Source organism: Tachypleus tridentatus, chromosome 12, assembly GCF_004210375.1.
Source record: "Tachypleus tridentatus isolate NWPU-2018 chromosome 12, ASM421037v1, whole genome shotgun sequence".
In the NCBI taxonomy this organism is placed as follows: domain Eukaryota; kingdom Metazoa; phylum Arthropoda; class Merostomata; order Xiphosura; family Limulidae; genus Tachypleus; species Tachypleus tridentatus.
In genome coordinates this window covers 1,704,206-1,727,548 of record NC_134836.1, presented here as the reverse complement: position 1 = coordinate 1,727,548, position 23,343 = coordinate 1,704,206, and the positions used below count along the sequence as shown (strand labels likewise).

Genomic DNA, 23,343 nt, shown 5'->3' with positions numbered 1-23,343 from the left:
TGAGCCCTCCCAGCCAACAACATCCTTGATTATTCAATTCTCAGTAACAGTTTCTCAAAATATAAATCTCTAACAATGCATGTTTATCATGATTTTAAAAAAGGAAAACTTGTATAACTTTCAATACAATATTTACCACTTTTCACAAGATCAGTTAGAATCCTACACTGAGTAGGAGATCCAGTGCAATTGAACAATAAAAACACCCCAAGAGTCCAAAGGATACTCCAACCATGACAAAAAGATATCCAGAGATTAGAGCAGGGGAACTGCACCACTTCTGAGTCAAGTATACTTTTCCTTATACGTAGAAATTTGTAAAACACAAGGGCAAAAATTTTGAGATGTACAGCAGCCTGGGTGAGTTGGACCATACTTAGTAAGTCAACTACATCTCAAACCTCCTCTACAGAGTAACAACAGAGGATAAGGATCATACTGCCTTCATCTTTGACCCAAGAATTGGAGATTAGATCCACACTAATTGCTGGATACAACACAAGGATCAATGCCCTACAGCAATGTGGGACTGGCCCTCTTACATCAAGAGAATTGATTCAACTTGTGTGAGGACTTATGTTGATTGGTTCACTCAAATTCAATACCTCAACTCTTTGGAACTGATTCCTTACAAAGATAAAATGAGAACTCCAAATCAAAAGGGAAGGAGTGGGACTGCATGTCTGATGGATCAACTCCAGGTAGTATGGAATATGTAAACGAAGATCAAGTCAACCTTAAGGTGACAGATCTACTCCTTCTTAGTGTGTATAGGTTAAGAAGGCCACAACATTTAGGAAGATGATGGATCATCTCTTTTGATAGTGTAAATAGTAATAGGAGATCACATCAACCAGAAAGGTGACAGATCAACTCCTCTGCTTGCATATACAGGGTCACAATGGAAGATGTAAATATAAAACTGCTGAAAAGGAATATAGTTCCATGTGGTAAAAAACAAAAATTCTTCCACAAAAAGAAGTGTAGAAGAGAAAACCAAACTTCAGCTAGTTACCAGAAGAATTCATACTTTGAGATTCTGATTTTGAAGAGTACCCATTGTGAAAAGGCATAGTAAGATGTATCCAATCCAGTCAACAGTACAACCTTAGAAAGCAGGTCACATGATTTTTCCTACTGCATTAATATTTTTTAAACAGTGATGCCGGCCGAGTTCTGAACACATTTCTCACTTCATTAACCATGCACAATTTAAAGCATGCACAATAGAAGCTTTATATTAGACGTGGCAGTGTAATTTTCATAAATTCCACAAAGTATTTGCTAAATCTTTTAATACTTGATCTTAGAAATAAAGTTAATGCAAAGTAGATTTTGCTGGTAGTGAAACCACTATTCTAGAGAAAACAAAGCTGATATCAAAGAGAGGAATTTTGATCTTCATAAATATATGGACGATAACTACAAATCTCTTTTCAGTACAACAAAACAGAAACAAATGATATAACAAATACAGATTTTGTGGATAATTCTTTAATAAGGGAAATCCATCTTTTTTTTTTCTTTCTTTCCATTTGGTCTCTTTGAAATAAGTTATGGTTTGAAAAACAATAATCAACTGAATGGGTTGAATGAATGCTTTTCCATAACTTATAAATAATTAAGTGGCAAGCTGGTGTTGGAGATATATGATATATAACTGAGGTGAAACACAACTGAAAGAAATATTGTATAACACCAAAGGCTTTTCCAATTTCATTAAAAGTATCATTAATAGAATGTGAAACCATTTCCAAACCAATGATAAAGTTATTCAAACACATCCATCATCCACAACTCAAACATACAAGTGCTGTACATAGATTCTAGCTCACTAAAATCAAACAGTACAAACACCAAGATTGATATTAATCCTTTCACTATGGGTCACAGGTCAAAGGCCACATCATTGCATTTGTTCACTTGCATTCAAAATTTTATTAAACAACTATTTTATGAATTGATGTCAAGTGTGGAATAAAATTGCAGATTATAATTCAAACTTTGATATTATATGAGTTAATTTCTCAATTTAAAAGTAAATATGAAAATAACACATCCAAATACATATTTTATGAGTCATGTGGTATGTTTAATGCAACAGTTTAAAATTAGATTTTTTGATGTCAAAAAACTAATTTTATAATTTCATTCAATTTAGAAACTCAAATTACTAATATTGAGAAGCTAGAATATAAAATAAGAATCTCATATCTTTTTATTTTGCTGAGATATAGCTCATGTACTGAATAAAACACAGTAGCACCATTCACTTCTTTCCATTTTTGGAAATAGTCCCTTATATAAGCTTTCTTCAACATATAGCATATGAAAAAGCAACCAACAACTTAGAATGTTCCACCAGTAGTCTTCTCAGTCTTTTTAATATGTGAAATGTCTATCACTCTTTTAAACCAAGATTTCAAGTTGGCAAGTTGTGTCTTTAGTCTACTCGAAATTTTATATTTTTTTAAACCGAAATACAATGTACTTTCTAAAATTAATAAATTATAGTGGAATTCTATGGTATCAATATGATTATTTATTATTTGTTTGGTTATTCAACTGCATATACAAAACCTAAAAAATTTCTTTGATATTCTCTATATGCAAAACTTAAAAATGCTTAGCAACCTATGTCCAGCAGAAACTGAGTACAAAGGTCATAGTGAGAAGAGATAATTATTTGCTTTATTTTTTATTTATTGCTCTATATTTTAAGAAAAACAAGTTTAATAATTTATTTCTAAATAGTAACAATCTATATACATTATAGGTCAGGTTTATATTACTGGATATCTAACGAGTGCATCTGCACAACATCAATAGCAAGTTACATAATGTTAGGCAGGCATGACTGGGAGGTCAATATAATAAAAATATAATAAACATATATGTAAATGTATAATGTTAGTAGACTTAAGCTACTTAGACTAAACATTTGTACTTTCGTGTTATAATATGTAGTAATTCCAGCATGATAAAAGCATAATTTATATTTATTTCCTTTTCTTTTTTTATGTTTACAAGGTTGATCAAGTGACAGACCCCAAACAGAGTATAGAAAATAACATAAAATATAAAACAAACATTTAAAATGCATTTAGGAGGTTAGATTATTTACTCAAATAATATTTGAGATTTTTAGTAATGAAACAGACTATTTTCACAAAGGTTTAGTAAAAGTATTTCATTAAAAAAATCTGATCTTTGTATACAAAATACATGTAATCTTTACTGAAAGTCTACCAAATTTTGTAAAGATGTCCATGCTGTATCACAAGTTATAATGCAAATACTTAATGTGTGTAAATATGTAAACTTGTATATGTTATACCGAGCCTGTAGCGAAAGGATTAACAGACTCACTTGGAAATCATTTGTACAAGATCCACAATGTCTACTTGTATGCCATACCCTCCCGAGTAAATAATGTTCATAGAATGGTAACCAAAAAAAATCACCTGTTCAGTGAGTAAAAGATGTATAGAACAATCTAATTTATATAAATATGTCACATTTCATTTTTTCCAGGTGAGTGTATATTCATACATAGAGCACCATGAACCACATCCAAGCCCACTTTTTATTACACAAGTGATGTTGGCGGATACCTAATGTAGATAGGAACAAGCATTAAGCACAGGTACATGTACCAACCTGTACATCCTGCAAACTATTACAATTAATCCTATACAAATAAGATGTTTTTTAATGCCATACAGTGGTGCAATTTGCCCTGACATTCAGACTATACATAATACCCATCACCACTGTGCTAAACTGATTAACACATTTCTTGACTGTGTGGAGTAGCCTGAAACTTACCAGAATTCAGCCCCAACTAGCATTTACTGTATGCTTTAGAGAGATAGACTGCATCCCATGTACTGACTCCAGACATTAAAAATACCTTTAAAACAAAGTTCACAAGTGATTAAGCATATACCTAAACATTTTAACATTGACTTTACAAATGCACAAGAAATAAAATTTAATGGCATAAACATGTTAAGCCATCTCTACTAAATATTTATTTACAAGCACTGTTTGAATGACCAAAAACTTGAGCTTCATATCAAGACAGGCCATCAATGTCTAATTTGAAATGGGGTAGTAACAAATATTATTTTTGTGATTTTTGCCTTGTCATAGCTACAATGTTATAAATTCTTATGATCCTTTTATTTTTTTAATTGCAATTGTTAAAGAGATGATAAATACTGGTTCACCATAGTGCAAGTTGACAAATTTTTAGTACATTTTTGTATATATACAGACATTTATGAAAATGAAGTGATATATTTATAAAAGAATAGCTAATTATTAGCCAAAATCATATAAGTGTAATAAATACATACACACATATGTAAACTGCATTTCAACATGTATTTATGTACAAATATGTATAAAACTGTTCAACAAATAAGTGTTTCACATAAACATAAGGAATTAAATGCTAAACAGGTACACTATTCTGTCTAGGCTTATATATAATAATAGTTTTCAAGTGATACGCATTTATGTAAGCATATATATTATTTATTCCCTATTTATGTTAACACGAACAAACACTATTTATTAAAGCTATTTGTGTGCTTATACATAAACTTATGATTCAAATCCTATAACAATGTATAAAACTAACTGTGAAAAACATGTATATGTTTTTAAACAACCACTTAGCTTTCTTTAGTACGTGAACACTTGTGTATATGTACAAAGAAATAAAACATTTATGTGTGTCCAGATACAAATAAAACAGGTAAAAAAGTGTAAATATTTATGAAAAAAACACACACAATGAAGTTATTCCTAAAATAACATGTTCCTTTTCAAAAATGGTGCTAGCCATTCAGTGGAGCTAATCATTTCAATTAAACCATTAAAGGTCTTTACATGTACCATTCACACACACTAAAAGTTAATTCTGTATCAGAACAACACTTACTATCTTGTAACAAATGATCTAATGTTTTTAGATCTCCTGCTCCTGCCTTCAACATGATAAGCCATTCCTTAGGTAGCCTACCAGTTCGACTGAAAATTCTCAGGCACCGTTTTCTTCCAACACCTATTTAAAGTCAATAGAATTTTACATTACAAAGTTTATATTACCAAAAATTCTTCATTATTTTAAAATAATTTAATTAAAAAATATTTCTCTTCAAGAATATAATTACCTGACTATACTTCTGTTTATTATAACTTTCTGATAAATGATCTACAACTGTAATTTATTTTTAACTCAAAAACAAATCAAAACAAAAACAAAATACACAAAAAATACTGCATTAACTGAAAAGATCAAAGGGTACAAATTACAATGTGGGATTATAAAATGTACTCTAGGTTTTGGAGGTGACTGAAGAGGTAGAACCCACATAGTGGTGGGGATACACTATCTATCAGTCTTAACCTCCGTTCGCCAGTCTCACATAAGAAATAAAGAATAGTAATAGATATAGAATAAGAAATTAGAAACAGAAATTAGGAGACTGAGATGGGGGTGCTCAAGCCCACTCACTTTTTTATTCAACTCATTGCATTGGTTGTAATTCAATTTATTACAAGTAAATACTGAAGTAATTATAACTGGGTTACAGTTTAGTTTAGGTATATAATGATGTAGCTGTAGTTCAATTAATTTCTGGTGTGTGTGTATACATATATATATATGTTATTTTAACTCAAAAACAACTTTAAAAAATGCTGATTGCTTGGTTGTTTAGCATTTTATGACACAAAGCAATTAGGCTATCTGCATCAAACAACCAATACAAAAAAATTAAAAGTTATTAAAATTTGTAAAAGGAATCAAGGTTAAACAAAACAAAGTTTAATTTTTCAACTAAAAACTTAAATAGCATTAAATCCAATTTTTAAATCTAGTTTGCAGCTCCAAGAGAGAAAACAAAGTAGTACAAGTTTTAAATGACTTTCTGTAATATAATTTTAATTATTATAATTTGCCAGGATGACTAACAGGTAAGTTCAAACATCAGCATTAGTCACCTTAATGTGGCCTTTCCAATACTGGTTTAAAGTTATTTGATGTCACGGCCATTTTCTAACTTCATATCAAACTAATCATACTTTAATTCATAAAAAGGAATCATGTTAAAAAAACAAAATCTAATTTATGAATTAAAACTTAAACAGCATTAAAAAGGCCAATGGCCTTTAAAAAACTAAAGATTTGTAAGATTGACAGTGTCACCATTTCCAATGACATTGTCCAACATTAGGGATAAACCTTGGGACAAAACATTTCTAAAATGGTACCGTCATTGAAAGTCATAACAACAGCATGCCAGTAAAATGTTGACTATTGTCACCTGAGTGTCTCACAAACCAAACATTTGTGCATCAGTCTCAAATAAAAGAAAATGATGAATTAAAAAACTGTGACCAATGTATAGTCTAGTTAGGACAACTTCCTCTTTCCTATCCTTTGGGAAACAAGAGGGCCAAAGTCCAAAAGAGATTTTTATCTGGAAAAGCTTGTTTTCACATTGCTCACTCCAAGTCAACTGCCAACTGTCATGGAGCCAAGCCTTGAATACAGATCCATAGTCCATGTATGGAACAGGCACAGCAATGACAGCACCACAGCAGACAGACATAGCTTTGGTGTCGTTAGCTCTTTCCCGCTAATACCAACGTGGTCTGGTATCCAGAAAAACTGGATAGATGATCAAGAGAAATGGGCCAGTTAGTTTTGAATATCAGTGAGAACAGGGTGAGAACTAATGTGAATCGATTCCAGGGCCAGTAGAGAACTAAATGAGTCAGTATAAATAGTACAATTCTAGTACTGCTTTGCTTCTATATGAACCAGGGCAAGAGAAATGGCATACAGCTTGGCAGTGAACACAGAAACTGTAGAGGGGATTCTGTGTGCAACCACCAAACCACAACAAACCATGACAGCACCCACAGAATCACCTGATTTTGAACCATCCATGGAAATGGGAATGGAGGGATGGTTCAAAAGGTGTTCAATAAATAAAAACAGAACTTCCAATCAAGAAATTTGCTTTTCTCACAACTTAAAGAAAGGTCACATTTGGGAACTGTAATAAGCCATGGTGGGATAGCTGACCAGTGGATACAGCAATGTTATCCAGGGACAGACCCAATTCATTCAATTGCACCTGGATACAAAAGCCAAAAGGAACAATAGCAAATTGTCTGTTCTGAAAAAGCATGGCCCAATGAGGAAGGAAAACACATCCCTGGGTGGGATGTTGTGGTAAAGATTGAAGTTTTGAAGCATACAGTAAAGACAGTTGCAAATGGCAAAGGTGTAGAGGAGGTTCATGAGACTCTGTGGATAAGCTATGAAATGGGGAAGTGTGGAAAGCCCCTGTGCAGAACCAAAGTCCCTGATGATGAACGGGGTCCAGTATCTTCAATACCAAAGTCCTGGCAGAGCCATCGACCAGGGACCCATAGTTTAGTTTAGATAGAATAAGAGCATAATATATCTTTAGCATAGAACATTGATTTGCTCCCCAAGTGGTTGAAGAGAGAACATGGAGGATGTTCAGTGTTCTTGTACATTTGACTCGTAGCTGCTTGGCAGGTGGTATAAAGGTCAGTTTACAGTCAAAGATAAGCCCCAAGAACTTTGTTTTAGGGACCCCAGGAAGCATAGCTTCACCAAAGTGGAATTCTGGATCAGGGTGAATACCCCATTGGCAGCAAAAGTACATGTCTGTAGCTGCTGCTCAATACATTTCATGTTATGAACTGTATGGTTCAGTGATGTCATTAATCTTCATACTGAAAAGTGTGACACTCAAAACATAGCCCTGAGGGGCTCCAAGTTCATGTAGGCAAGAACAGGAAAATGTGGAACCCACATGAACATGGAAATGCCTGCCCATTAAATAATTATTAATAAAAATAGGCAAATAGACATGTATCCCTTATAAGTGAAAGTCTCACAAAATGCCATACTTCCACATAGTATTATAGGCCTTCTCAAGGTAAAAAAATATTAATACAAAATGTTGTCATCTGAGCAAGGCTTCTCTGACTGATGTTTCAAGTTGAATCTAGTGGTCTATGGTGGAGCGTTGTTGAAACCCACGCTGAGTGAGTAAGAGGAAGTTGTCTGATTTGAGGAACCATACAAGACAAGCATTAACCATCCTCTCTAAGGTCTTACAGATACAGTTTGTCAAGGCAAATGGAAGGTAGTTTGAAGGAAATTTGGGATACTTCCCAGGCTTATAGAAACGTAGGACAATAGCCTTGTGCCATGCAACAGGAAAAACATTCTCCTGCCAGATCTGGGTAAAAATAATCAGAAAAATAGCAAGAGAAGCAGGAGATAGATGATGCAACATCTCGTGGTGTATATCAGCAGATCCAACTAATGCACTGCCAGACCGATGAGGGGCCAGTTTGAGTTGCACTTGTGTAAAGGGGTGATTATAGTCATAGAGACAATCACACCCAAAGGAAAGATGTGATCTCTCTGCCCAAGTCTTGATGGCTAAGAAGGTGGAGGATGAAACAGAAGTTCTAGATACCTGGCAAAAGCTTTCACCAAAAGTACTGGCAAAGCTCTGGGCATCAGCTACTTCCTGGCCAAAAGACAGCAAAAGATCAAAAGAGGGACAGAATTATGCTGTCCACTGACCTTTCAAGTCTTGTCCCATATGACTGGAACTGGTGATAGAAGAGATGCTGGTTGTGAATTTAATCCAAGATTCCTTCTAGCTTTGATGTCTTACCTACTGAGCACGTGCCCACTGTAAAGCAATTTGGTTCGAGAGTATTCCAGGCCTATTTTTGAGCCTTCTGTGCCATGTGGCAGGCAGGATTCCACCAAGGACAAGGATATTGTGGAAAACGTGCCTGTATAATACAGTCAGTCACTGCTACCACACAGTCACTAATCGATGGCTTACACATAATGGCAGGATCAAGTTATGCAAGAGCTGTGAATGAGTGCCATTTGCTTGATCCAGCTTCCACCTGGTCATGCAGATCAGGTGGCATCCAACCCAACTAGTCTCTCTCAAAGTGACAGGAAAATGACCACTGCCTCATGAGTTACTACCAACCCTCCATGAAAGGTGGGAGAATAGTAAAGGGGAGCAAACTGTGGGATCAATAGCACTAAAAGACTATCTAGGTGCATGAAAATAAGTATAAGAACCAGTACTGAAAAGAACAACCTCTTCCATCAATATCAGCATCTCCCTAAAGGGGATTATGTCCATTAAAGTCCCCAGGATTAAAAAGGGAGATGGCAACTGTTCAACAAGAGCATTAAGGTCTGATTGATCATAAGTCTCTTCAGGAAACAGGTAGAGAGAACAAACAGTGATAGTATGACACAAGGAAACATGGACGGCCATGGCCTCCAAGGGTGTGTTAAGTGGCAAAAACAGGGTAGGTGCATGCTAACCAACCATCAGTGCCATCCCTCCATGCACTTGTCCATCACACAGCCTGTCATTTCTATATAAAAAACTGTGAAAGGTTTCAGAAATGTTTCCTGTAAAGAAAGACATAGAGAATGGTAAGAAACAATCAGTGCTTTGATGTCATCCAGATGAGAACGTAAACCTCGACAGTTCCATTGTATCAAAGTGACTATTTTTATTTATGTGTAGGCAAATTGGGTGGAGAGCCCTTCTGTTTTCAGAAACTGTTTCTGCAACTGAGGACATGAATGAATGACTGTTTTGCATCTTGGGGCAGAAGAAGATGTACCTGAGAAAATGCCCATATCTGGAACCAAAGGAAGAGAATCTAGAGTTTTGCTGGAATGAATGGTAGAAAAAGAGATGTTGACATTGATTCATAAACTTTTTTAACCATGAAGGTCAAAAGACTTTTCATAAAGTTTGAGAATGATTCTTTCAGAGGCATGGAGAGATCCATCTGCACTCCCACTGAAGTAGTGGAGAAAAAGTGCAGCAGCATACGTCTGAGATGAAATGGTGGACAGTTTCTTTCGAGCCTCAAAGTAAATAATGTATTGAATAATTTCCAAATTCTGTACCTATTTTTCTTCCAACCACTTTGAGCAAGAACGAAAATAGGATGGGAGTGAGCTGTTACAATTAACACAATGAGAGTCTGTTTCACACTCATAAGTATCGTGGTCCTTGCCACAGCAACAAGCACACATCAAGGAACCAGAACATGATGTCTTCAAGTGACTGAACCGCTAACTCTGGAAACATCTGAGAGTGTTCAAAATATATGGCAGTACCTTGCAATTAAAATAACCTGCCTTTGCTGGTGGCAGGTGGACATAGTGATGTAAATGTCAAAATGAGGACATTGGTCAGCATTATAATTCCTTCTTTGCAAGTGGATATAAGCCTCACAGCAGAAACTCCTTGAGTGGAGAAGCCAGTGAAAATCTCTAACTCAGGTATGTTCTTTATATCCCTTTCAACAATAACTCCTTGTGACAAATTCAAAGTAGCATGGGGAGTAACCTCAATGAATACATCCCCAATTGTCTTCAAATGCAAGAGGAGTTCACTGTGTTTAGCAATAGATGTTTCCACCAATATGTCACCAGAACAAAGCTTTTTGATTGACTTAGGAGAGCCAGCAAGTCCCTCTAGTCCTTTCTGAACAAAAAAGGGAGACATTTGCCATATAGATTTGTCTAGTAAAAAATGTAATATCAGAAAATGAGGTATGGGTATTCAAGAAGTTGAAGACTGCTGTACAGAATCTTCAAGACATGGTCATTTTCCTATGGACTGTTTTTTTCACTATTTTATTAAAATTTCTATTTGGGGGATCCATAATAAAGAAAGAATATTTTGGTATCCACTGACCCCCCCCCAACATGGAGCCCTATGATGGGACACACTATAGTGCCAAATAAGGGCAATGAAGCAATGCCAGGGATTCATGAGCACAATAACCAAACATCAGCATCAGATACAATGTCCACAACACCCATTGAGAACATCCAACACTGGTACTTGGTTGACCATAGCCCAATTGGACCAACCGATTGGCCCTAGGGGAGCCACCTCAAAGCCGCCCATTTACAGGAATTCAAAGCCAAAGTCACACACAGCAAACACACAGGTGGATGTTTAGATCCCAAAGAAGGTTAACTGATAGAACACAACCTTGTCTGGGAGGTCCTCCACCACATACAAGAATCTACACTGAGGGGCAAAAAACATTGCATCAACAGAAAAGATCCCAGGGCACAAGCTACAATGTGGCATTATAAAATGTATCTGTTTAGTTGATGCAGCATTTTTTTTTCTTTAATTTGTTTTTGTTTCAGCTTGTTTTTGAGTTAAAATAAATTATATAATTAGTCAGAGGTTAGTCAGTCCTTTCTTATGATTTTACTTATTAAACTTCATTAAAATATAATTATTTTCACTGAAATATATATAATGATGTCGCTGTAATGCAGCTTATTCCTGGTATAAAATAATGTAGCTATAGTTCAATTTATTCCTGATATAATGGTGTATCTGTAATGCACTTTAGTTTATTTCTGGTATATAATAATGAAGCTTTTCTGCAGTTTATGTCTATTCCTGTCTATATAATGATATTACTAAGAAAAACCTGAAATTACAAAACATACATTTTTCTCAACATAAAATGATTGTACTTCTTGAAGAATTATCAGTTTATACTGCTGAATTATGTCAGATTTATTTTTATGGCAACAAGGTGCCAACCAGAAATAAAATTCAGAGAGAAACTGCTGCACAGTTAGTTGTGGTTTTGGGACACTAAAATTTACATTAATAGTGGGTCTCAGTTTACACAGATGTACGGTTTCTCTAAATAAACAACATAAATCTGATAAAAGTATTGTTCACTTCAATTATTATGTGAACATCTTTGGATGCTCCTTTACTGTTTTGTGAATATTTTAGGAGTTAATGACAATTTTATATATATTTAGAACAAGTACTTAAATTGTCAATCATTCCAGTGTCAATCTTAATACATTCCTGTAATTTCAATACAAAATCTAAGATATGACAGTGATGGTAAAATACAGGCAAAAAATGGTTTGGTGTTAAAATAAATAATGCTCTTCTACAGATGTCTTATACTTACTAATGTGATCTTATACTCTAGTTGCACCAAAATATATTAAACATCTAGTCAATAAACAAAACAAATAATAATACAACTAACACTTTTTATGTATGTGTTGTAGAAGAATATTCAGGCATTCCAGTCTCCCATATTCCAAAGCTATCTTGAGTGCAGTGTTTCCTTTCTTATCAGTGATATTCACCAAAGACCCAGCATTCAAGAGATCAGTAACCACGGAAACTGCAAATTCTTCTATACTTGGCACATTACTTCTGTCTGGAGTAGTTACCAAAAAATGAACATTTATCAATGCTATACTTATCAAATTTTATTTGAAAACTACAGACATAAATGAAACTTCAGGTAATTTTATATTTACATAAATTAAGTCAAAACAATACTGGTCAAATAGAACATCAGCATCTACCTGTGTGTCAAGGTAAACTAGAACAATAGAAAAAAAATAGAATAATATACACATAAACAGTGGATTATATTATTTATATATTACCTGAGAGAATAACATTAACTACTTGATATCTAATGCAATAAAATCTCAATATATTTACAGAAATAAAATACCAAAAAATACAAGCAAGACAGTAAACACACTGCAATCTATAATATAATAAAATTTCACACAAGTGTTACTGACAGGGGCATAGATCCTGGGGGGATAATCCCCCCTTCATTTTAGGTGGGGGGTATGGTGCATACAATCATCACCCCCTACAGTTTGGTCTGTTGAATTGTTTTATTGCATTACAGGCCTACAAATTGTGTGTTTGTGCTTGTGATTCTTGTGTTCTTACCAATCGAATTACATAATTAGGCCTAGATGTAGGCTTTTTCAGTAGCCAAAATCTACATCTTTAATATAGGCGTGCTTCTAAGCTTTTCGATCTAAGTAATCATTCGTAAGTATCAGTAAGTAAGCCTAAGTACACATGCAAGTATTGTGGCAACAAGATTACTCTGTGATTGCATATTTACAGCTCTCAGGTTCACTAAATCAGATATTACCCATTTGCAAATTGAACAATCCACATAAGTGATTGCAAAAATCATCCCCCCTCCCATAGGGTGTAAAAAATTTACACCCTTGGTCGCTGACAACATATGCATGAATTACTGTTCCTTCAGTAGAATAAATGTAAAAGCAGCATAAACTGTTTCATGCCTGAATGAGTGCAGGAAAGTGATACTGGTAATGAGTGGCCCAGGGTTTGAACAGGGAATATGTGAAAGGCCCTGAGAATTAAACAGAAGCTTCAAATCAGAAGTGAAAATGGACACGCAGGACAACTGATAAGACGATTGGAAAAGATAGATAAGAAATGTGGAAAGAAAATAGAAAGATTAGGGAATTTATAGAAGGGTGTTGACAAACAGAAAAAGACTGGAACAATTCTGACTCAGAGCATTCATAGCCAAAACTGCATAATCCTAAACTGGTGGCAAAAAACATTACAAAAAATATTGAAGTTCTCCCAAAATAGGTACAAAAATCACTTAAACACCAGCAGATGTACAGACTAAACAATGAGAAAGGTCACGTACAGCTGAGACAGCCAATTTGCCTTTAAATTCAAAGCTGCTAGGTTATGACAGACTGACAAGCAAATACTGTGATTTTGAGCTTGAAAATATACATAATACATTTTTGTTTTGTTTTCTTATTAATAAACTGTTGCATGTAACTTCAACCAATTCAGATTTAATTATTCTCGTAAAAGAACAACAAATCTACTAAGTCATGAAAATTCCATTACTATATAATATGTTTTAAAAGATATTTCTTATGCAAATCAACAGGCAATATATCAATAATATGTACAAATCTTGTTTTACCACCAGTTTTAGAATATGACTATTCCAAATGTAATTCATGATGTACAAAATACAAGTTATTTCACTTTTTTTTATACAAATTATAGGCAAAATAGATTGCAGTGTGACAAACTGGGCTAAAGAAAGTTTACATTTTAATTTAAATTTCATATTGTATCTTAAGTTAAATCTCATTTTGTTGCTTCTTGGAGTTTAAAAATCATGAACAATACCATAAATAAGTTTTTCTACAGAAAAAAATGTACCTTTTTTCAGAAATTTCATCAATGGAGTTACTCCTGTTTTGGTCTGGATGTTTGGATTTGCTCCATACTTTAAGAGTACTTTCACCATAAAAACAGCTTTCTTACCATTTAAAGTTTTACATGCTATATACAATGAAGTTTTTCTTAAATGCTGGTATATAGGCTGATTTGCAAAAATTGGATCTATAAGAATAAGTAAAACAGGAAAACAATCTTTCACTTAAAATAACCCAGAAGTAATTGATTAGCTTATCTTACATTTTTTATCATTCTTGGATAAAATATTTTGCAGTGTAAATTACAAATGTTTACAAGTAGTACAATTATTGTGCTTTATTCACATTAATATGTTCGTGCAACAGAGTTGGATAAAACCTTTGACAGAGCAAATTACAAATTTTACAACAATATTTCTTTTTTCAGTGCTGGAAATTAGTAATTTTGTAGTCTACCTGGTAATTCTAATTTAAAGTTATTGTACTGATCTGTAAGTTACAATTCCTATTAGTTTGCAAAATGACAGGTAAAAAGCACCATGAAATTTAACATTTTCCTGAACTGAAGATGTATTTTAATAGATACTTACCACCTCCCACAAAATAGTTTTTCTTCATTATTACTGCCCTCTAACAGCAAAATCTTTCAATGACTGCTACTAGCCTTCCAACTCCTACTTCTGCATATCCATATGTAAATAATTATGCAGCAGCTCTCCACCAATAGCAGTACATCACAACTGCTTTTGTAACCAGCACCCTCTCACTCTCTCCACCTTTGCACTTGTTAATCACTTTGAAATTGGTTATAGGACCTACACCAAATATCGTTGGAAGTGCAGAAGCTAGGTGGAAAATGAAATTTCTATCAAAAATATATTTTCAGTTTAGGAAAATATTAACTTCTGATATGATATCTTATTTCCAACCACAAAATAGCCAACACTCCATGATGAAGGGAAGGAGAAAAAAATAAAATAAAAGATCCCCTTTTAGGCAGTGCCCAAAACAAAACAATAAACTGTAGAAGAGAAAAAAATGAAAATATCATACCAAAACAGGAGAATACACCACATCTGATCAAGGTGTACTCTTCTCTCTTTTATGATTATGTTATGAACATATAAGGAAGAAAGCATGAAGGAATTCCATAATATGTATTACCTATTAGTGGAAACCCTAGGTGTGGAGTGGCTAAGGAGTGACAGACTGTAAATGGTAGTTCAATGTCATTCAACAACTGGCAACAACCAAAACCGTACATCATTACACAGTAAGCAAATGATTGACTACTTCTTCATTTCAAAATGGAAATTGGTATAGAAAATAAACTTCAATACTAATATCTGTCTCCACTTGCATGCATTTCCAAGCTGACCAACATCTAATCCACCACGAACCAACATCCAGACGGTAAGAAAGTGGAAAACCTAAACCACTCCAAAACCTGGTGGCACTGGTTATGATTCTTCCAGTCTACTTTAGGAGGAAGATACCCATATCTACAGAAATGGGTATACAAGTGCTGCATCCAGCTCCAACCAGCACAAGATCTGCTGGGAACTGGCATCCAGCAGATGGTAGGAAGAGATATCACAAATCTGGAGTGCATTTCTAGCATGAAACCTGGTAGCATTGGGTACTTGTCATTCATTTCATAACTGGAAAATGAATACTGGTCAAAACATGGTGAGGACATACTTAGCTGTACCATCTTCAACCACAAACAGCATCCAAAGCATGATAAGTAGGAGGAATGTCTTGTCCTGAGAGGAAAATTGTAATATATATCAGGTCATCCAATAAGTAATGTCCAAAAGTTTAATACAGAAGGTGCATCATCATTTCTGTCTTTGTAGAAGGCTTTAATGACTTAAATACAGAGTAGGACATGTATAAAAATGTTCAGACAAATAAAAAAAACTAACCCAACTCCACTTTTACAGATCATTAATCAAATAAACCTTTATAAAGATGGATGTGCCTGAGGAGCACACTAGGCATATAAAGTTCATGAGTTTAGAAAAGGCAACTGAGCAGCTGAAACCACACGGAACATTCAAAGTGTTTATGGTGCAGATTCTCTCCATAAAAGGAAATGTCAAAGGTGATTTCAGAAGTTCAGATCAGATAAATACAGCTTAAGTGATGTGCCACGTTCAGGCCATCCTGTTGAGTTTAATGATGACTTTCTGCTGGCTGCATTTGATGAGGATTGTGCTGTAACTGTTAAATGAATAGCACAAAAGCTTAATTTAACTCATTCAACAGTTCATCGTCATATGCAACAGCTTGGAAAGATGTCAAAACTTGGAAAATGGGTCCCCCATGGTTTGACAGAAGCCAACCATAGAGCAAGAATGGACATTTGCACTTCTCTGTACTCTCATGAATGCAACTCACCTTTTTTGGACAAGTTAGTGACAGAGAATGAAAAATGGATATTTTATAAAAATGTTAAGTGCTTCAGACAATGGTTCAGTGCAGATAAAATGGCTAAAGCACAGCCCAAAATGGACCTCCACCCTAGGAAAATCTTGTTAAGTGTTTGGTGTGATCCACTTTGAGTTACTGCCACTCAATGTAATGATTACATCAGACTTCTATTGCCAACAATTAGAGCATATGAATGTTGCACTAAAAGAAAAGAGGCCTGCTTTGATCAATCGTAAAGGTGTTGTATTACATCAGGATAATGCATGGCCCCACACAGCAAGGACCACATCTGCAAAGACTGAAGAGCTAGACTGGGAAAAACTTCCACATCTTCCTCATTCTCCACACTTTGCTCCATCTGATTTCCAACTATTCTGAAGTTTGCAGAACTATCTTGATGGAAAAGAGCTTGGAACACATGAAGATGTCAAAACTACATTCTCTACATTCTTTTCCTTCAAACCCCAAGAATTTTATAGAAGTGGCATTCAAAAGCTTATGGATCATTGACAGGAAATAGTTAATAATAATGGAACATACATTATTGATTAAATGACATTAAAAGCATTTGAAATCCTTTCTCTTTTTCTGAACCTAGAATTGGACATTACTTAAGGGATGATCTGATATATTTGTTTGTTGTAATCCAATACAAGCTAAAACAAAGATAAGTTAAAAATAAAAAACATAAATTGCTGCACTAATTAAAAAGATCCCAAGGTACAAACTATAAAGTGTGATATAAAATGTAGCCTAGGTTTTGGAGGTGACTGAAGAAACTAGGATCCACACTGTGGTGGGGATACACCATATAACAGTATTAAACTCATATTTGTTAACCTCACATGAAGAAATAAAATGAAGGAATAACAATGGAGTACAGAAATAGAAATTTGGAGAGCGAGATGTGGGTGCTCAAGCCTACAACGTCCCACATCTATATCACCCTTCAATTGCCTGCAGCTAGTTGTGGGAAAGTGACTGATCTTCAAAAGTAAAGAAAAAAAATGTATTACACCATTTGGGGTAAGTAAGTTAAATAAACTTACCTCTTAAAATTAGCATTCTACCTCCCATTATGGTAGCCCAGTAGACAAATTATACTACTATGAAAGGTCCCATCCAGTTATCTAAATTAACTAGTATAGCTACCAACCACCATCAATTTATTAAGGTTACTGCTCTAAACAAGCCTTTTTATTTAGCAAGGTGTACATCCACATAAAGTAGTGCCAAGTTCTTAAATGACTTTATTCTTAATAAAAATAGTTAGTTAGTAGAAATTTTCAATGAAATTTCTCTAATTTTTATTTCTTTATATTTATTTAATATGTTCTTGTGTTTGTTGCAGAATAATTTAATATTTTTTTTTAAATTGTCTTTATTAAATCCATTAACTATTAATTTTTGTATCAGTATTTCAACATTTTATTGTAATTTATTACAAATTTTATAATATCTTAATAATTGTGAAGTTATATGCTTATAACAGAAGGGTATGATACATTACTATTAAAAGAGGGTAAACCATAAATTGAAAAGTCAGAGTATTTCCTTTTATCAAAAATATTTGCCTTGATATCCTTCACAATTATTTTAGTTTCTAAGTCTAAATAATGTATTTCTGTATTAGATATTGAAGTATTTTCAATTTCTAATCCTGCTGGATAAACAGTGTTAATAACAATATTTATTTCAGGATTATTTATACTAATTAAATCATCTGTATATCTAAGTTAAGGTAAAAATACCTGGATTTATGTAGTTTTCAATAAATCTAGTCTCATAATAGTAAAGATATAAATTTGCTATACAAGTAGAATAGTTAGCTCCCATTGTAACTCCTGTTACTTGTTTAAATATCTAGTTACTGAAATATGTATAATTATTGTAAACACAGAAATTTAATATATCTTTTATGTTTTGGGAGCTAAATTTTCTTTCTTCCAGTTTTATAAAAGGGTAACAGAACTGTTCTATTAATAAATTTAAAACAAAAATCTTACAATCTGGCACATCACTTCATCAGTATTACTTTCCCCTAAAAATATATATAGTCATGGCATGGCAGAGCTTTTAAAATAAAACCTGGCAGCATCTGGAATTGTACACCAGGCCCATGGTAGGAAGGGCATCATGAGATCAATACAAGATTCTAACCATGACAGGGCCATCTCCAACCAACACCAGACTCACTGTGAGCAAACATCAGTAAGGATAGTAGGAAGGAGGAATGCCACTGAGGGAAAAAGTAAACTGCCATAGATATATACAGCTTTCAAACTACTGATTACATTAATTGTTAACAGGCAATTAAATCAGCAGTATAACATATTAATGAATTAAACATCACATTACAGTGTCAGTCCAGGTTGTCAACTTACTGTCATAATGGATAATGTATGTGATAATAACACCAAAATTCACTAGGGATATCCCATCTATCAGACATAATCCAAACTATCAATCTAGTCAGCTATCAAGGAAAATCATAAAAATCAAGTAAGTCTACAAAGCTGAGTGCTTACATCAACAACATCTCAGATTCTACTGCCTTTTGCTGTTTGTAGCCAGTTGTGGGAAGGTAGTTACTCTTTAAATTTCATAAAGTAGAAATGAAGCCACCATAATATTTCAACTAAACTCCCATCCTCATTTTACAAAAAAGATATTGAATATGACTATAAAATATTGAACTAAACAGAACTATACACTCAACCTTAAAAGTTAACAGAGTGGGATCAATAATACACAATTAAAAAGACCTCTGTAAATCAAGGAATAACTAAAATATAGTACTTATCAACCTACCAACACCACTGTGTGTAATATAGAAACTGGAGGTAAACTAAAACCCTCTGAGCCTGAAATGGTCACATGATGTAAGTAATGTAAAACAAAGAGTGTAATCCACATAATAGCCCAAATACTGATGGAAATAGTTAGCCACAGACATAGTCACCCTATAAAAGCAACACTCCACACGTGAAATAAAAGAATACACTAGCCTAATTGATTAATTCAACGTGTGAGAGTAATGGAAGAGAGATTCCAGAACACGGAAAAATTCCTTTCCATAAAATAATTGTTATGAAAACCACAGAAAGGATCAGTTTGAGAGAGATACCATCAGAAGATTCAGAATAGACACATGAGGTGGTGAGGTTCCAAACAGTTATAAATTTGTAAAATGGAGGATAATGAAGTAGAGTAAAAAGTGGAATTACTCTCCCTAACAGCAAAAGTTTTGGGCAAAAACAAATGATCAGGGAAGAGGAGATCAGAGAAAATGTAGAATAGCACTGCAAAAGGTGAAAATAAATCACAAAGATCTCAGAATGCCACAAGCCACAGACATAGCTACCCTATAAAGGCAACACTCCACAAGTGAAAGGGAAGAATACAAAGGTATGAGGAATAGGGATTTTAAGGAAAGATAATACAGGGAACATGAAAATAAATGTTCAAATGGAGAATGAGTGAGACTGTGAAAGACAATACTGAAATTCTAATCTGAGAAAGATGCAGGATGGGGAGGATGGGTAAGGGAAAAAAAGAAGAAAATAACAAAGACACAACACAGGAGGTTGGAAGACAAGGGCATCCTCAGTAAATCTGAATATGCAAGATAATGGAACATAACAGCTGGTAAATGAAACAACTGACAATCCCTATCAAAGAACCATAGGGAATGAGAGGAGAAGCCCACATACTCTCAAAACATATAGTCTCTCATGCAGTAGGAAAGGGTTTGTTTGTTGTTTGAATTTTGTGCAAAGCTATATGAGGGCTATCTGAGCTAGCCATACCTAATTTAGCAGTGTAAAACTAGAGGGAAGGCAGCTAGTCATCACCACCCACTGCCAATTCTTGGGTCACTCTTTTACCAACAAATAGTGGGATTGACCATCACATTGTAATGCTCCTATGGCTGAAAGTTGAGTGCCTCAACTGTCTGGTCATGCCAGGCCACTAGGAGAGGGAGAGGCCAACAGACTGCAAATGAGACATTCCATATCCCATAAAGTAAAGGGAGAATACTAGACTCAATTGATAAGGAAATGGAAAAATACACCCTTATGAATCAGATATTGCATGGATGTGAGAAAAGGCTTCTCAACCTTGATGAGCCAACCCACTCTGGCAGCTTCTCAAAAAAGAAACTGAGTATGAACAGCAGATTTGACCCAGTAGGAAGCCAAAAATAACCAGATGTCTATGTAATGATGGACATAAAAGCTTCTGGTATAAAGCTTTCAAGCCAGTAACTTGACTGCTCAACAGAAGGCATAAGGAAAAGAGGCCAGGACAAATGTTGGAGCCCAAACCTAATGAGCACATCCTATGATGATAAAATATGGAAGAAATGCTGGAATGACTGGCAGATGGGAATGTGTAGATAGGCATCCAAAACATCAACTGTTGTCATTCACAACCTCAGAGTGAAAACACACCGAAAGGTTAAGTAATACTCCACTGTAAATTTTGGTACAACAAAGAAACTATTCAGGGTCAATAAATCTATAACCAGGTGCCGATGAGAATAAAACCATTGGTTGAGCTCTTTTGTGGGTAAGTCCCAAATCACATCCTAATGTCAACGAGAAATAGGATCCCTTGAGGGGGGTATCTGTATGAAGAGACAGTGAATAAATCTGTAGGTGCTACAGATTAATTGTAAATAGTATCCACATGTGGCAAAAATGGAAAAGCCTGGCCCCAAGTCACCAAAGCTGTAATCTTATAAAATGCCTGCAAGTAACAACTTGACTGTAAAGGGATGAAGAATAAGAAACGAAGACTGGCAAAGATTTTGAATAAATGGGGAGCTAAGAAGGACAATCAATTATGCAGACCAGCAGACTCAACTTGGGCCTCCAATAAGTTGGGAAGATCCCCAATCCAATTTTACTTGGCAGTCATTTTGGCTTAAAATCTCTCAAGCCCTGAAGGAGCTTGTGAGACAACCAGGAGCACTCAGAAACTTTGGAAGATCCCCAATCACCTCTTTACACATAAAAAAGGTGCCATATATACAAGTTGTGAAAGGAAGTAATGGGTAAACATACTTGAGAAAGAATGGTGTCCCAACCCAGAAGGCCCCAACAGTATATCAGCCAGGTCTTAAGAGCCAAGGTCAGAAATGAAAGACATGCAATTGTAGTAAACGAAAGACAGTAAATATCACCTGAAAACACTTAAGAGACAAGTGAGTTGTCTGAGCAGTCTTATATTATAAATTGAGGATGTGAGAAATTCACTGATGCATTACAGTTTGAATACCATAATGAAATAGCAGATTTGAAACGTTGAGAATCAAGATAAGGGAAGAAATATCTATGAACTGCATAAAAATGATCTTCAGATTTACAAGGGTGACAAAACATTTTCTTGACCAAAGCTGATCCCAAGAATATTGGAAATGAACCCCAACAACAGGTGAGGAGGGAAAAATTGATTAAATATTGACTCACAGATTCTTCCCCAGGGAGGGCACAATAAGAACCATAGAAAACAGGAGATAAGAATAAGGTAGCACAAACCCAATCAATTAATTCCACAAAGAGTGAATAAAGTCTAGGTACATCCCCCAATATCTCCCATGACAGAAAAGCACAATCAGTGGGGTGAAAAGGCAGTTCAAATTCTCATCATCCTTGTCAAACACACCAGGACCAAGCATGACAGGATATTCGTGTTGTGGTGAAGATTGCATGAATGTGAACATTTCTCACACAAATATCATCACATCCCCAATAACTGAGAATTTAAACCAGATGTAGTGGTAAAGTAACTCACAGCACTAGTAATAGTTGTGGTAATCATAACTACCTGAAACTGCAAGTCAATACTCACAATTCTAGTCATAAAAGAAAAAAACTGAAAAATTGGAATAAGCATCTTTACACAACATTAAAACATGAAAAATTATAGAAATATTAAATCTGTAGTATAAAGGAAAAATGACAACAAACTTGCAAGCAAAAACTGCCAACTGAGGAGTAATTAAGGAGTGCAGACAACAGGGGATGTTTTATGCTCCTACTGTTGGAAAAATGCTGCATAATCACTTACATGTGGGAGGTGGAAGGCTAGAGGCAAAAATTGAAAATTTGCACTAACAGAGAGCAGTAATAATTAGAAAAGCTATTTTGTCAGCAAGGGTAAAATATCACATTGGAAAAACCTGATAAAAGTTTTAAACCACTAACATATAATTTTGTTATGGTTAACAGTCTGAGTTTCCATGATAAGTATTGTGATATTACATTAATTTGTTCCTTAAATTATTGTTCACGTAAATACTTCACAAAAAAATCATAGCATCATAATGAAACTATGTATATGTTTTTCTGTACAACATTTTATGAACTGCTGTTAGTATGCAGTATGTATGTAAAATATTTCCTCATGTTTTTTTAAAATTATTTAAACTGGAAATGCATTAAATTTTGCTTTACAGTTTTATTCTCATACCATATTTAAAAATTTTCTCAACAGTTTCAACATCTCCTTTTTCAATGTATCTACAAAGTCCAGTGTGCCATCCACATGCACGATCCACCTGTAGATCAACATCTTCAATTATTTGTTGCCATATTCTTTGAACTTTCCAAAATTGTTGCCGTGAGTCATCATTTTCAACTGCTTCAGTCATTGTTGGTTTACCCCTGTCCATAAACAGTTAATAAACATGTTAATAATTAAGTAAAAGAATGTTTTAGACAAAGTATTTATGTAGCATT

The 23,343-nt window shown here is 34.5% G+C and overlaps 1 protein-coding gene across 3 annotated transcripts in view; it reads right to left on the bottom strand.

Annotated features, from left to right (window-relative positions):
* LOC143234787 (uncharacterized) overlaps nt 1-23,343 on the bottom strand; it is a 71,063-nt gene that overhangs the window by 31,689 nt on the left and 16,031 nt on the right. For 2 of the 3 annotated variants that reach the window (XM_076472411.1, XM_076472412.1), the window contains exons 2-5: nt 23,075-23,268; nt 14,166-14,348; nt 12,169-12,345; nt 4,952-5,074 (exon numbers count right to left, since the gene is read on the bottom strand). In XM_076472411.1, coding sequence (XP_076328526.1) covers nt 4,952-5,074; nt 12,169-12,345; nt 14,166-14,348; nt 23,075-23,255 — 664 coding nt within the window. In that variant the 5' untranslated portion in view covers nt 23,256-23,268. The remainder of the gene's footprint in view (nt 1-4,951; nt 5,075-12,168; nt 12,346-14,165; nt 14,349-23,074; nt 23,269-23,343) is intronic. The other variant, XM_076472413.1, reaches the window with a different exon arrangement.